Genomic DNA, 12500 nt, shown 5'->3' with positions numbered 1-12500 from the left:
GCCTCGTGGGTTCTGTGCGTCATGACTGCCATGTTGGGGTGAGTCCTTCTCCCTTCACTCTGATAGGTCAGAGGTCATCTGGCCTGCATCTAGAGATGGCCCTGGCTGAATAACCACTTTTTAAAAATCAGATCCAAGCCGAAATGTTTATTTGATTAATAAATTAGAATGTTGCTCTCAAATTTTAACCTCAGGGAATGTTTCTGCAGACAGATTCACACATACTCCATGATGGCCTTTTAGAAATGTACCCCTCTCTTCTTCTCTCTCTCCCTGCCCTTCTCTCTACCTCCCTCTCGCCCTCCATCCATCTCCTTCCCCGCTCCCCTCTTTTTTCCCTCTCCAACTCCCTTTGTCTCTCCCTCCCTCTCCCTCTCTCTCTCTCTCTCTCTCTCAGATGTGTAGCTGGCTGCTGTCTCATCCCGTTCTCTCCCTCCCTCTCCCTCTCTCCCTCTCTCTCTCAGATGTGTCGCTGGCTGCTGTCTCATCCCGTTCTGTATGAAGAGGTTCTATGATGTCAGCCATCGCTGTCCCCAGTGCCATTATCACATCCACACTGTTGAGAGACTCTGAGGGTGGAGGGTCCACGCTAACTACTATAGTGTCTCCTGGGGGGTCCACGCTAACTACTATAGAGTCTCCTGGGGGGTCCATGCTTACTACTATAGAGTCTCCTGGGGGGTCCACGCTAACTACTATAGTGTCTCCTGGGGGGTCCACGCTAACTACTATAGTGTCTCCTGGGGGGTCCATGCTAACTACTATAGTGTCTCCTGGGGGGTCCATGCTAACTACTATAGAGTCTCCTGGAGGGTCCATGCTAACTACTATAGAGTCTCCTGGGGGGTCCATGCTAACTACTATAGTGTCTCCTGGGGGGTCCATGCTAACTACTATAGTGTCTCCTGGGGGGTCCATGCTAACTACTATAGTGTCTCCTGGGGGGTCCACGCTAACTACTATAGTGTCTCCTGGGGGGTCCATGCTAACTACTATAGTGTCTCCTGGGGGGTCCATGCTAACTACTATAGTGTCTCCTGGCAAATTAAAGTCTGAAAGTACTGAAAGTCTGAATTAACTTAAATTTTATCTTGATTGTTTCATTTCAAAATCATTGTGGCAGTGTACAGGACCAAAATGATGACATTTATGTCAGTGTTCAAATATTTATGGACTGGAGGGTCCACACTAACTACTATAGTGTCTACTGGATTATCCACACTAACTACTATAGTGTCTACTGGATTATCCACACTAACTACTATAGTGTCTACTGGATTATCCACACTAACTACTATAGTGTCTACTGGATTATCCACACTAACTACTATAGTGTCTACTGGATTATCCACACTAACTACTATAGTGTCTACTGGATTATCCACACTAACTACTATAGTGTCTACTGGATTATCCACACTAACTACTATAGTGTCTACTGGATTATCCACACTAACTACTATAGTGTCTACTGGATTATCCACACTAACTACTATAGTGTCTACTGGATTATCCACACTAACTACTATAGTGTCTACTAGAGGGACCACACTAACTACTGAGCGGTGTGCTGGAGGGTCTAGTGTCCATCGGAGGTTCTAGTGTCTATCGGAGGTTCTAGTGTCTATCGGAGGGTCTAGTGTCTATCGGAGGTTCTAGTGTCTATCGGAGGTTCTAGTGTCTATCGGAGGGTCTAGTGTCTATCGGAGGTTCTAGTGTCTATCGGAGGTTCTAGTGTCTATCGGAGGGTCTAGTGTCTATCGGAGGGTCCACATTTCTGTAACTACTGAACTTTAGTTTTTTACTTGATTCCACAGCTCCATCCTTGGCCCTCTCTTATTCCGTTTGTTCACGCTCCCCCTTGGACACAATATTTGCCAATTCAACACTGTTGCCTACCACTGTTGTGCAGATGAAACCCAACTTTCTGATGATTTGACCCTGAATGCATTTTGTGTGTCTGTGCGTGTTTGGGCGGCCCGTGGACCCGACCCATACTTCTGATCTGCTCCAAAATGTAATGGGTTCTAAGTTGGACGATGCTACCCTTCCACCGACTTTAGTGAAAATCCGGTCCAGCAATTTTTGCGTAATCCTGCTAACAGATAAACGCACACACAAACGCACGTCACCGAAAACATTATCTCTCGCTCTGCGCTGTCGCGGAGGTAATTAGTTCAATCAGAATACAGCTACAATTAAGTCAGCACTACCTAAAAACACTGTAGAGCAAGTCATCCATGCTTTTATTTCTTCCTGCCTAGATTACTGCCATTCTATTTGTTTATGTCTAAGTGAGTCATGTAATGGAAATAAATTTGATCTAGCTATCAAAAGTAAAAAAGGATTTGCCAAGGTTCGCTCAAAAAGGTTCAGTCTGATTTATTAGAAAACATACAATTACAAAGGGACTTCCAGATAAATCACAGTGGTTCATCCAACAGAAGTGAAACAGTTCGGTGTTGCGCGGTCTTATATTCAAGCAATACACAGATATGATGTTTCTAAAGATCTGATTGGCTAACCCATCTTTACACGTCATAATAAATGGCAGACATCATCAACAATGTGATATTAGAAAGGGCGGTAAATCTGAAAAGGTTTCTGCATGAACAATGAAGACAATGGGAAGTCCCTCTAGACCAGACAGAAGGTCTGTGGGGCGTCGCCCTCCTGGAGACGTCATCCTGTCCATTTACTGTTGCTCGACTTTAAATGGTCCAGAATGCAGCAGCTAGTCTTTTAACTAACGTAGAGAGCATCACCCCATCCTTACATTGGTTTACAATATGATATAGAATTTGTTTTAAAATTCTCTTGATTACTTTTTAAAGCTTTAAATGGTATCGCTCCTACTTACATCTCTGACCTATTAACATCAGTCCCACAGTCCCACGGTCCAGGCTCAAAACCAAGTGCTGTTTCTGTTTGAGCTCCTGGACTCTGGACCGGCCTGGTCCACCATCAGCTCAGCCTGTCAGAGTCTGGGCCCAGTTTTTTTTTAATCAATTTGTATAGTTCCATGTTTATAAACTCATGTTTATACGTTTGTACAGTATACAATTTTATTTTTGTTAATACATTTTTATAGGTTTTTAGACTTTTTATTGATTTCTGGTTTATTTTTTCTGCTTTTTTGTGGTTTTATTGATGATGATTTGTTCTCCATTCTGTTATGTCATTTCTATACAGACCCGATTCATTTGTATTTTGTTTTAACTGTGAAGCACGTTGGAACTTCTATTTGGAAAAGTGCTATATAAATAAATAAATAAATAAATAAATAAATAAATAAATAAATAAATAAATAATTCATTCATTCATTCATTATATATATAACTTTATTTGTACATTTTGAACTGTATGACCATGTTGTTTCTGATATTGGCGTCTATGACTATTCAGACGAGGATAACCATCTCAAAGATGAGGAGGACAATTACCTTCTAGGACAGATGATCGCTCCCTTGGGTTACAATACACAATGTAATGATTATGAAAAATATAATAATATATTTAGGCTACATACAGTGCATCCGGAAAGTATTCATATCCCTTCACTTTTTCCACACACATTCCACATTTTTGTTATGTTGTTATGCTTTATTCAAAAATGGATTCAATTCTTATTTTTTTCCATATCCCATAGTGATAAAGTGAAAAAAGTTTTTTTTTTAGAATGTTTTGCAAATGTATTAAAATAAAAAGCTAAAATATCACATGTATATATTTTTTTTCTCCCTTTGCTATGATACTCAAAACTGATCTCAGGTGCATCCTGTTTCCACTGGTCATCCATGAGATGTTTCTACAACTTGACTGAAGTCCACCTGTGGTAAATTCAAGTGATTGGTCATGATTTGGAAAGGCACACACCTGTGTATAGAAGGTCCCACAGTTAACAGTGCATGTCAGAGCAGAAACTAAGCCATGAAGTCAAAGGGATTGTCTGTAGACCTCTGAGACAGGATTGTATCGAGGCACAGGTCTGGGTTAGGGTTAGGGGGAAGGGTTAGGGTTAGGGGGAAGGGTTAGGGGGAAGGGTGAGGGTTAGGGGGAAGGGTGAGGGTTAGGGGGAAGGGTTAGGGGGAAGGGTGAGGGTTAGGGGGAAGGGTGAGGGTTAGGGGGAAGGGTGAGGGTTAGGGGGAAGGGTTAGGGTTAGGGGGAAGGGTTAGGGGGAAGGGTTAGGGTTAGGGGGAAGGGTTAGGGTTAGGGGGAAGGGTTAGGGTTAGAGGGAAGGGTTAGGGTTAGGGGGAAGGGTGAGGGGGAAGGGTTAGGGTTAGGGGGAAGGGTTAGGGTTAGGGGGAAGGGTTAGGGTTAGGGGGAAGGGTTAGGGGGAAGGGTTAGGGTTAGAGGGAAGGGTTAGGGGGAAGGGTTAGGGGGAAGGGTTAGGGGGAAGGGTTAGGGTTAGGGGGAAGGGTTAGGGTTAGAGGGAAGGGTGAGGGTTAGGGGGAAGGGTTAGGGGGAAGGGTTAGAGGGAAGGGTTAGGGTTAGAGGGAAGGGTTAGGGGGAAGGGTTAGGGTTAGAGGGAAGGGTTAGGGTTAGAGGGAAGGGTTAGGGGGAAGGGTTAGGGGGAAGGGTTAGGGTTAGGGTTAGGGGGAAGGGTTAGGGTTAGAGGGAAGGGTTAGGGGGAAGGGTTAGAGGGAAGGGTTAGGGGGAAGGGTTAGGGGGAAGGGTTAGAGGGAAGGGTTAGGGGGAAGGGTTAGGGGGAAGGGTTAGGGTTAGAGGGAAGGGTTAGGGGGAAGGGTTAGAGGGAAGGGTTAGGGGGAAGGGTTAGGGGGAAGGGTTAGGGTTAGAGGGAAGGGTTAGGGTTAGGGGGAAGGGTTAGGGTTAGGGGGAAGGGTTAGGGGGAAGGGTTAGGGTTAGAGGGAAGGGTTAGGGTTAGGGGGAAGGGTTAGGGTTAGGGGGAAGGGTTAGAGGGAAGGGTTAGGGTTAGGGGGAAGGGTTAGAGGGAAGGGTGAGGGTTAGGGGGAAGGGTTAGGGTTAGGGGGAAGGGTTAGGGGGAAGGGTTAGGGTTAGGGGGAAGGGTTAGGGGGAAGGGTTAGGGTTAGGGGGAAGGGTTAGGGTTAGGGGGAAGGGTTAGAGGGAAGGGTGAGGGTTAGGGGGAAGGGTTAGGGTTAGGGGGAAGGGTTAGGGTTAGGGGGAAGGGTTAGAGGGAAGGGTTAGGGTTAGGGGGAAGGGTTAGGGTTAGGGGGAAGGGTTAGGGGGAAGGGTTAGGGGGAAGGGTTAGGGGGAAGGTTTAGGGGGAAGGGTTAGGGTTAGAGGGAAGGGTTAGGGGGAAGGGTGAGGGTTAGGGGGAAGGGTTAGGGGGAAGGGTGAGGGTTAGGGGGAAGGGTTAGGGTTAGGGGGAAGGGTTAGGGGGAAGGGTTAGGGGGAAGGGTTAGGGTTAGGGGGAAGGGTTAGGGTTAGGGTTAGAGGGAAGGGTTAGGGTTAGGGGGAAGGGTTAGGGTTAGGGTTAGAGGGAAGGGTTAGGGTTAGGGGGAAGGGTTAGGGGGAAGGGTGAGGGTTAGGGGGAAGGGTGAGGGTTAGGGGGAAGGGTTAGGGTTAGAGGGAAGGGTGAGGGTTAGGGGGAAGGGTTAGGGTTAGAGGGAAGGGTTAGGGTTAGGGGGAAGGGTACACAAACAATCAGCAGCATTGAAGGTCCCAACGAGCACAGTGGTCTCCATCATTCATAAACGGAACACAAAGTATTGAATAAAGGGTGTGAATGCATTATGCACATGTGGTATTTCAGTGTTTTATTTTTAATAAATTTGTAAAAATTTAAAAAAATCGTTTTTCACTTTGTCATTATGAGGTATTGTGTGTAAACTTTAGAGAAACAAGAATAAAAAAATGGAAAAAAAAGTGAAGGGATATGAATACTTTCAAGATGCACTTTATTAATACTTTATTATTAAGGTATTGCAGACTACGTTCTGCTGAGCATGACCGATCTGCTGATTGAGCAAAAGGATCGAAGCCGCTTATTGATTATTATTCAGTGTGGGTTTTATTTTCCATCTTATGTTAAACATTTTATGTATTCTATTTTCATATTCATTTTTATTTTATTTTTATCATTATCAAGTGAATTTTATCTCCCATCTTATTTTAATGATGACACTATCTCTGTTGTTACTGGTTATACAGACCACATGGTACTGTTACTGGTTATACAGACCACATGGTACTGGTTATACAGACCTCATGGTACTGTTACTGGTTATACAGACCACATGGTACTGGTTATACAGACCTCATGGTACTGTTACTGGTTATACAGACCACATGGTTCTGTTACTGGTTATACAGACCATGGTTGTGTGTTTTTGCATTTTGTCAATAAAAACTATCAACCTCAACTCTGTTGAGATGCAACAGTTAAGTTACAGTAATTTGGCTCAGTGGATTGTTTTGTTGAGTTGATGAGGCTGTCCTGTGACCAGTGACATCTGCAAGGGGAAGTAGGTCAAATATTCACTCATCACAAAACCTGGAAAGCATGTGACCAAAACACTGTATGCAAACAAGCACAGATCCAGCAACAACTGACTGTGTGACAATGCTCTTATCTCCTTGTCTCAAATGTGGATGACTCACATGTTCCTCTTTATACAGTTTAAAGTAAATGATCATACACAAGTTATTTTTCACAATACACCAATTTCTTTATTGACACAAAGGCATACAGTGCATATATACATCTTTAGTATTATTTACAAAATAGCTAGAGTTCATGGATGTGCTACACATGTATAAAAAATATGCATTACATCTATAGAAATATGTACACAATGTGCAAAACATATGGCATACAAACGATTACAGAGACATAGATGTCAGGGAGGACAGACGATGCCAGAGTGATGGATGGCAGTGGACTGATATGTAGTGAGCTGTGAATACAACAGCTGAATTTTGATACCAGGGTGTCTGTTAGTGAGGTTTATGAAATCCTAGGATCTCTGACAGATGGTGTGTGATTATAGAAGAACTGTGAGAGATAACAGTCTCTTATTGCTTCATTCACCCTGGCCTATCAATAATCAATCATTCACCCTGGCCTATCAATAATCAATCATTCACCCTGGCCTATCAATAATCACAATCATTCACCCTGGCCTATCAATAATCAATCATTCACCCTGGCCTATCAATAATCAATCATTCCCCCTGGCCTATCAATAATCACAATCATTCACCCTGGCCTATCAATAATCACAATCATTCACCCTGGCCTATCAATAATCACAATCATTCACCCTGGCCTATCAATAATCATATACAATCATTCATCAAATGGTCAATATCAATTTATAATTTCTAGCCAATGGAACAAAACCTGGCTTTAAAACTGGAAATATTTTGTCAATTTCCACTAATGCTATAGCTGGCCAACTACATGGCTAACCTTATTATAGCCAGTCAATGATAGCACCAGGAGCTACTAAACCAGCACAACATGAAATTATAGAACTATAATGCAACAAGAAATTAAACTCTACAAAGCAAACATCACATAAATACAGTTCTACATAGAACTATAAATTGGTATTTCTATGGTTTTATACATGCACATTTTGGCCATGGAAGGGTTTGGCCTGCGGGCCAGGATGTTTGTGTAGTATGTCTTAAAATAAAACAAGATTCAGTAAAAACCTCTTAAAAATACAGCGGAAAAAAAGAAGGTTATTGTATGTTTTGCACACAAAAAAATGTGATAAATAGAAAGGAACGATCCACAAAAGATATTCAACATCTACTGCCTTGTTTGGCAACAAATGAATATTCCTTGATGGCCCAACAAGGTCTTATTAACATAAAGGACAAGTACAGTGTGTTGTACAGTATTTGGCATTGATATTGGCAGATCATTAGTGTTTGATAAGCAAACAAACGAGTAGTGGACAGGCAGACAGGGCTTGAGGGAAATCAAATGTTCAATGTTCAATCTAGGCTTGAAGGGAAATCAAAGCGTTTGAGTTGCTCGTGCGATGAGCTGCACACACAATATTATGTCAATTGTAGTTTTAAAACCACAGAATGCCAGTCACAGGTTTTGATTGAATAGCCTTGGAAGAGTTTCAGCGCCCCCTAGTGCCTATAGACAGTAAGACAGGCGGCAGACCCCCAGTGGTTCAGAAGCACGGATATTTCACTCAACATGATCGTTCAAAGACTGTTGAAACGATGGCTGAAGACTGACGAGGAAGATGAAAGAGAAGTCGTTGTATTCCAAAGTGCTGTACAGCAGGTCTGCGTCAAATCTAGACAATATTGATCTGAATCACACTTGGACCGAGGTGCTTATATTAGTAAATCGTTAGGAACGCGCTGCAGGTAATGGGACAAGACAAAGTGGGCTTACAGGTAAAGTCTGTGATGTGAAACGTAATATCCAGCTAGCCAGTAGCTAAACCAGACTCTCTAGGACCCTGACGTCACTCTCCCCCCGCGCTTAATCAAGCCCTCAGCCCGCCTTCCTGTGTGGACATCTAACGGTATTGGATAGGTCTAAGCAATAAATTAACTAAACAGCCAATCAGATGATTACAGCTATTGCTACGTTCTTCACACCCGCCCAATCCCCTGCGGTTCCCCAGACGGTGTGGGGTCAAGGGGTCGGTTAGGGACAGGGTCTCTTGTTTTGGTCACACCTCCAGGAAGTGACTGTGCGTTTTGACCACATAACACCGACTGTATGAGACGGGAGGAATGATCTTCAAACAGCTCGACTAAAGGGACACGCCAAAGCCGTGTTTGGAGAGGACACTCGCGATGGCTTCTACGGACATCTAGCGTCACCAACAACAGCTCAGATGTGACTCTAGTTACAAAGGTACGTCTGACATCTAGCCCAAAGTTAGATGCAAAAAATACAATCGTGCATTCAAGATAGACATACACAGAAATCACAGACACACATGCAAGCAGACGGGAAGACAGACTGAACGCACACACGTCATGGTGTGACAACGAGACAAAGGTTACACAGAGACAGAAAGGTCACACACACAAACGCACGCACATGCACACCTTTTCCATCTCTCACACACTCATGCACGCACAGAAAGACAAACAGAGAAAGTGCAGAGATGTGACGTCAGGACACACACAGAGCAGTGACACAGTGACACCTCTGTAAAGAGGTCATGCCATCTTAGAAGTTATAGCAGGATATAAACTCTGCAGAATGATCATAAGTACACACACGCCCCCTGACACCTGTGGGCGGTGTGTCTGATACACACACCTGTGTGTGATACCGTGTTTGTTCCCCTCATCACTGATTCGTTGGTTCCTTATCAGAGACAGTAGATAAAGCTGCCAACCTGAAACAGTCTTTTCTATCTAGTGTACATTCAGATGCAGGGACTGGTACTGCAGGCTCCCCCTAGTGGAGGCGTCCAATGGCCCCGTTTGTTATCCTAAAACTCTAAATCTTCTAATCACGTTTCACGTTTGATTCAGTCTTTGATTCACTATTTCACATTTCCGTTTGTCGGAGGCCATCTAGAGCCCGCCTCTAAGTGCATAGTTCTCACAGAGTGTGTGGAGCCCGGCCTCTCCTCGTCCAATGGGAGTGGATCTTTGTTCTCTGCATCATCGGTTGATTGGTTAAATGGTCTGACCATCAAGTCATGCTCGTTTATATAACAGGGAAACAGTCTGATCTGATACTCTTAGGAATGGGAGACGTCCTAAAACTGAACACAAGTCACACAGAGACCCGTGTCAACAACATAGACGTTGTTGTTGTTTGTCAGTTGTACATAGAACAACAACATAGTGATTATTTATGTTGAGTGTGGCGCAGACAGAGCTCATCAGCATGCTACAGTGTCTAGACCCAGTACTGCAAGTCCAGACCCAGTACAGGCCTAGGTCCAGACCCAGTATAGACCTAGGTCCAGACCCAGAATAGGCCTAGGTCTAGACCCAGTATAGGCCTAGGTCCAGACCCAGTATAGACCTAGCTCCAGCCCCAGAATAGGCCTAGGTCCAGACCCAGTATAGGCCTAGGTCCAGACCCAGTATAGGCCTAGGTCCAGACCCTTTAGGACTAGACCCTGTAAACAAACCAAAAATGCTGACACATCCAGAGATGCTGTGGGCCAAACCATTAAAGCACAGGTGAGGATTACTGACTGCTCCCCACCTTCTGCCAAGACTGGAATGGACCTGTCCAAATCTGTGTGTGTGTGTGTGTGTGTGTGTGTGTGTGTGTGTGTGTGTGTGTGTGTGTGTGAGCATGCGGTCTTGTAGGTAGTGTACGTCCATATGGGTTGTCTTCTAAAGACCCTCCTACGATAGTCCATCTAGGAGTCTACAGAGCTTCATCAAGCCTGACCTTCTCCCCCTCTCTATCCTTCCTTCATACCTCTCTCTCTTTCTCTCTCTCTCTCTCTCTCCCCCCCTCTCTCTCTCTCTCTCTCTCTCTCTCTCTCCTCTCTCTCTCCTCTCTCTCTCTCCCCCTCCCTCCCTCCCTCTCTCTCTCTCTCTCCCCCCTCTCTCTCTCTCTATCTCCCCCTCCCTCCCTCCCTCTCTCTCCCCCCTCTCTCTCTCTATCTCCCCCTCCCTCCCTCTCTCTCTCTCTCTCTCTCTCCCTCCCTCTCTCTCTCTCTCTCTCCCTCCCTCCCTCCCTCAGTCCCAGTGCAGCTGCAGGTCGTGGGTGTCCAGGAAGTCGGAGGGGATGCCCAGGGGTGTGAGCCCCCCCGCGGGGCCGGGCGGCATGGTAAGGTCCAGCCACTCCATGTTATCCAGCGCTGGGTCGGACAGGCCCATGTTGAGGGAGGAGGGGGGCGAGGAGGAGTCGCAGAACGACAGCTCCGAAGTGTCCATGGGCGAGTAAGGGTGCTCCAGGAGCTGGGCCTGCAGCTCGGCTATCAAACCCAGGGTCCTGGGGTCCGAGGGCGGGGCCGGGTCGGCGCCCACCCCCAGGCTGCCCTCCAGGAAGGCCTCCAGCTGGTTGTCCGAGGTCAGAGAGGCCAGGCCGAGGCCGGGGTCAGAGCCGGGGCTGAGGCCCAGGCTGAGGCCGGGGTTGGACACGTGGCTGAGGCTGGGGTCGGAGGAGGAGCTGAGGGCGGGCGGGGGGGCCAGGTGGATCCGGGGCGGCGGTCTGGAGAGGACGGTGCTGACCGGGAGGGTGGTGACGCTGGCGGTGACGGGGAGGGGCAGGGCCGTGGCGAGCGGGGGGGGAGGAGCCTGCTGGACGAAGGGCGTGATCTCTGGAGAGAGAGAGAGTAGAAGAGAGCAGAACAATCACACATGATGCCATTTTCCGCATCGCATTCCGTGAACAGCAGACTGGATCGGAAGATTGGATGGTACTGGAATTAGAGATGACTAGGGTAGTGTGAGCATCTGGCTAGTAGCCTACAAGCATCGTCTGAATTAATTGAACAACACATGCCGTGTGTGTTTATGTGATAATGCTTCTGATGATGATGATGATTCTCATTCTGATTCTTAGGAAGGATGGTCAGGTGGGGTGTTGGGGAGGAGGATGGTCAGGTGGGGTGTTGGGGAGGAGGATGGTCAGGTGGGGTGTTGGGGAGGAGGATGGTCAGGTGGGGTGTTGGGGAGGAGGATGGTCAGGTGGGGTGTTGGGGAGGAGGATGGTCAGGAGGGGTGTTGGGGAGGAGGGGTGTTGGGGAGGAGGATGGTCAGGAGGGGTGTTGGGGAGGAGGATGGTCAGGTGGGGTGTTGGGGAGAGGAGGGGTGTTGGGGAGGAGGATGGTCAGGTGGGGTGTTGGGGAGGAGGATGGTCAGGAGGGGTGTTGGGGAGGAGGATGGTCAGGTGGGGTGTTGGGGAGGAGGATGGTCAGGTGGGGTGTTGGGGAGGAGGATGGTCAGGAGGGGTGTTGGGGAGAGGATGGTCAGGTGGGGTGTTGGGGAGGAGGATGGTCAGGTGGGGTGTTGGGGAGAGGAGGGGTGTTGGGGAGGAGGGGTGTTGGGGAGGAGGATGGTCAGGAGGGGTGTTGGGGAGGAGGGGTGTTGGGGAGGAGGATGGTCAGGAGGGGTGTTGGGGAGAGGAGGGGTGTTGGGGAGGAGGATGGTCAGGAGGGGTGTTGGGGAGAGGAGGGGTGTTGGGGAGGAGGATGGTCAGGTGGGGTGTTGGGGAGGAGGATGGTCAGGAGGGGTGTTGGGGAGAGGAGGGGTGTTGGGGAGGAGGATGGTCAGGTGGGGTGTTGGGGAGGAGGGGTGTTGGGGAGGAGGATGGTCAGGTGGGGTGTTGGGGAGGAGGATGGTCAGGTGGGGTGTTGGGGAGAGGAGGGGTGTTGGGGAGAGGAGGGGTGTTGGGGAGGAGGGGTGTTGGGGAGGAGGATGGTCAGGTGGGGTGTTGGGGAGGAGGATGGTCAGGTGGGGTGTTGGGGAGAGGAGGGGTGTTGGGGAGGAGGATGGTCAGGAGGGGTGTTGGGGAGGAGGATGGTCAGGTGGGGTGTTGGGGAGGAGGATGGTCAGGAGGGGTGTTGGGGAGGAGGATGGTCAGGAGGGGTGTTGGGGAGAGGAGGGGT

The 12500-nt window shown here is 47.5% G+C and overlaps 1 protein-coding gene across 1 annotated transcript in view; it reads right to left on the bottom strand.

The window, feature by feature from the left end:
* Positions 1-10626: 10626 nt before the first annotated feature.
* Positions 10627-12500, bottom strand: part of LOC311326847 (myocardin-related transcription factor B-like) — a gene marked incomplete at both ends in the record, with an annotated part of 11738 nt that continues 9864 nt past the window's right edge. Inside the window, one exon of the mRNA XM_084459825.1 lies at positions 10627-11210. Coding sequence (XP_084315951.1) covers positions 10627-11210 — 584 coding nt within the window. The remainder of the gene's footprint in view (positions 11211-12500) is intronic.

This window comes from Borostomias antarcticus, assembly GCF_949987555.1.
Source record: "Borostomias antarcticus genome assembly, chromosome: 29".
Classification (NCBI taxonomy): Eukaryota; Metazoa; Chordata; class Actinopteri; order Stomiiformes; family Stomiidae; genus Borostomias; species Borostomias antarcticus.
This window is presented reverse-complemented; position numbering and strand designations above follow the sequence as displayed.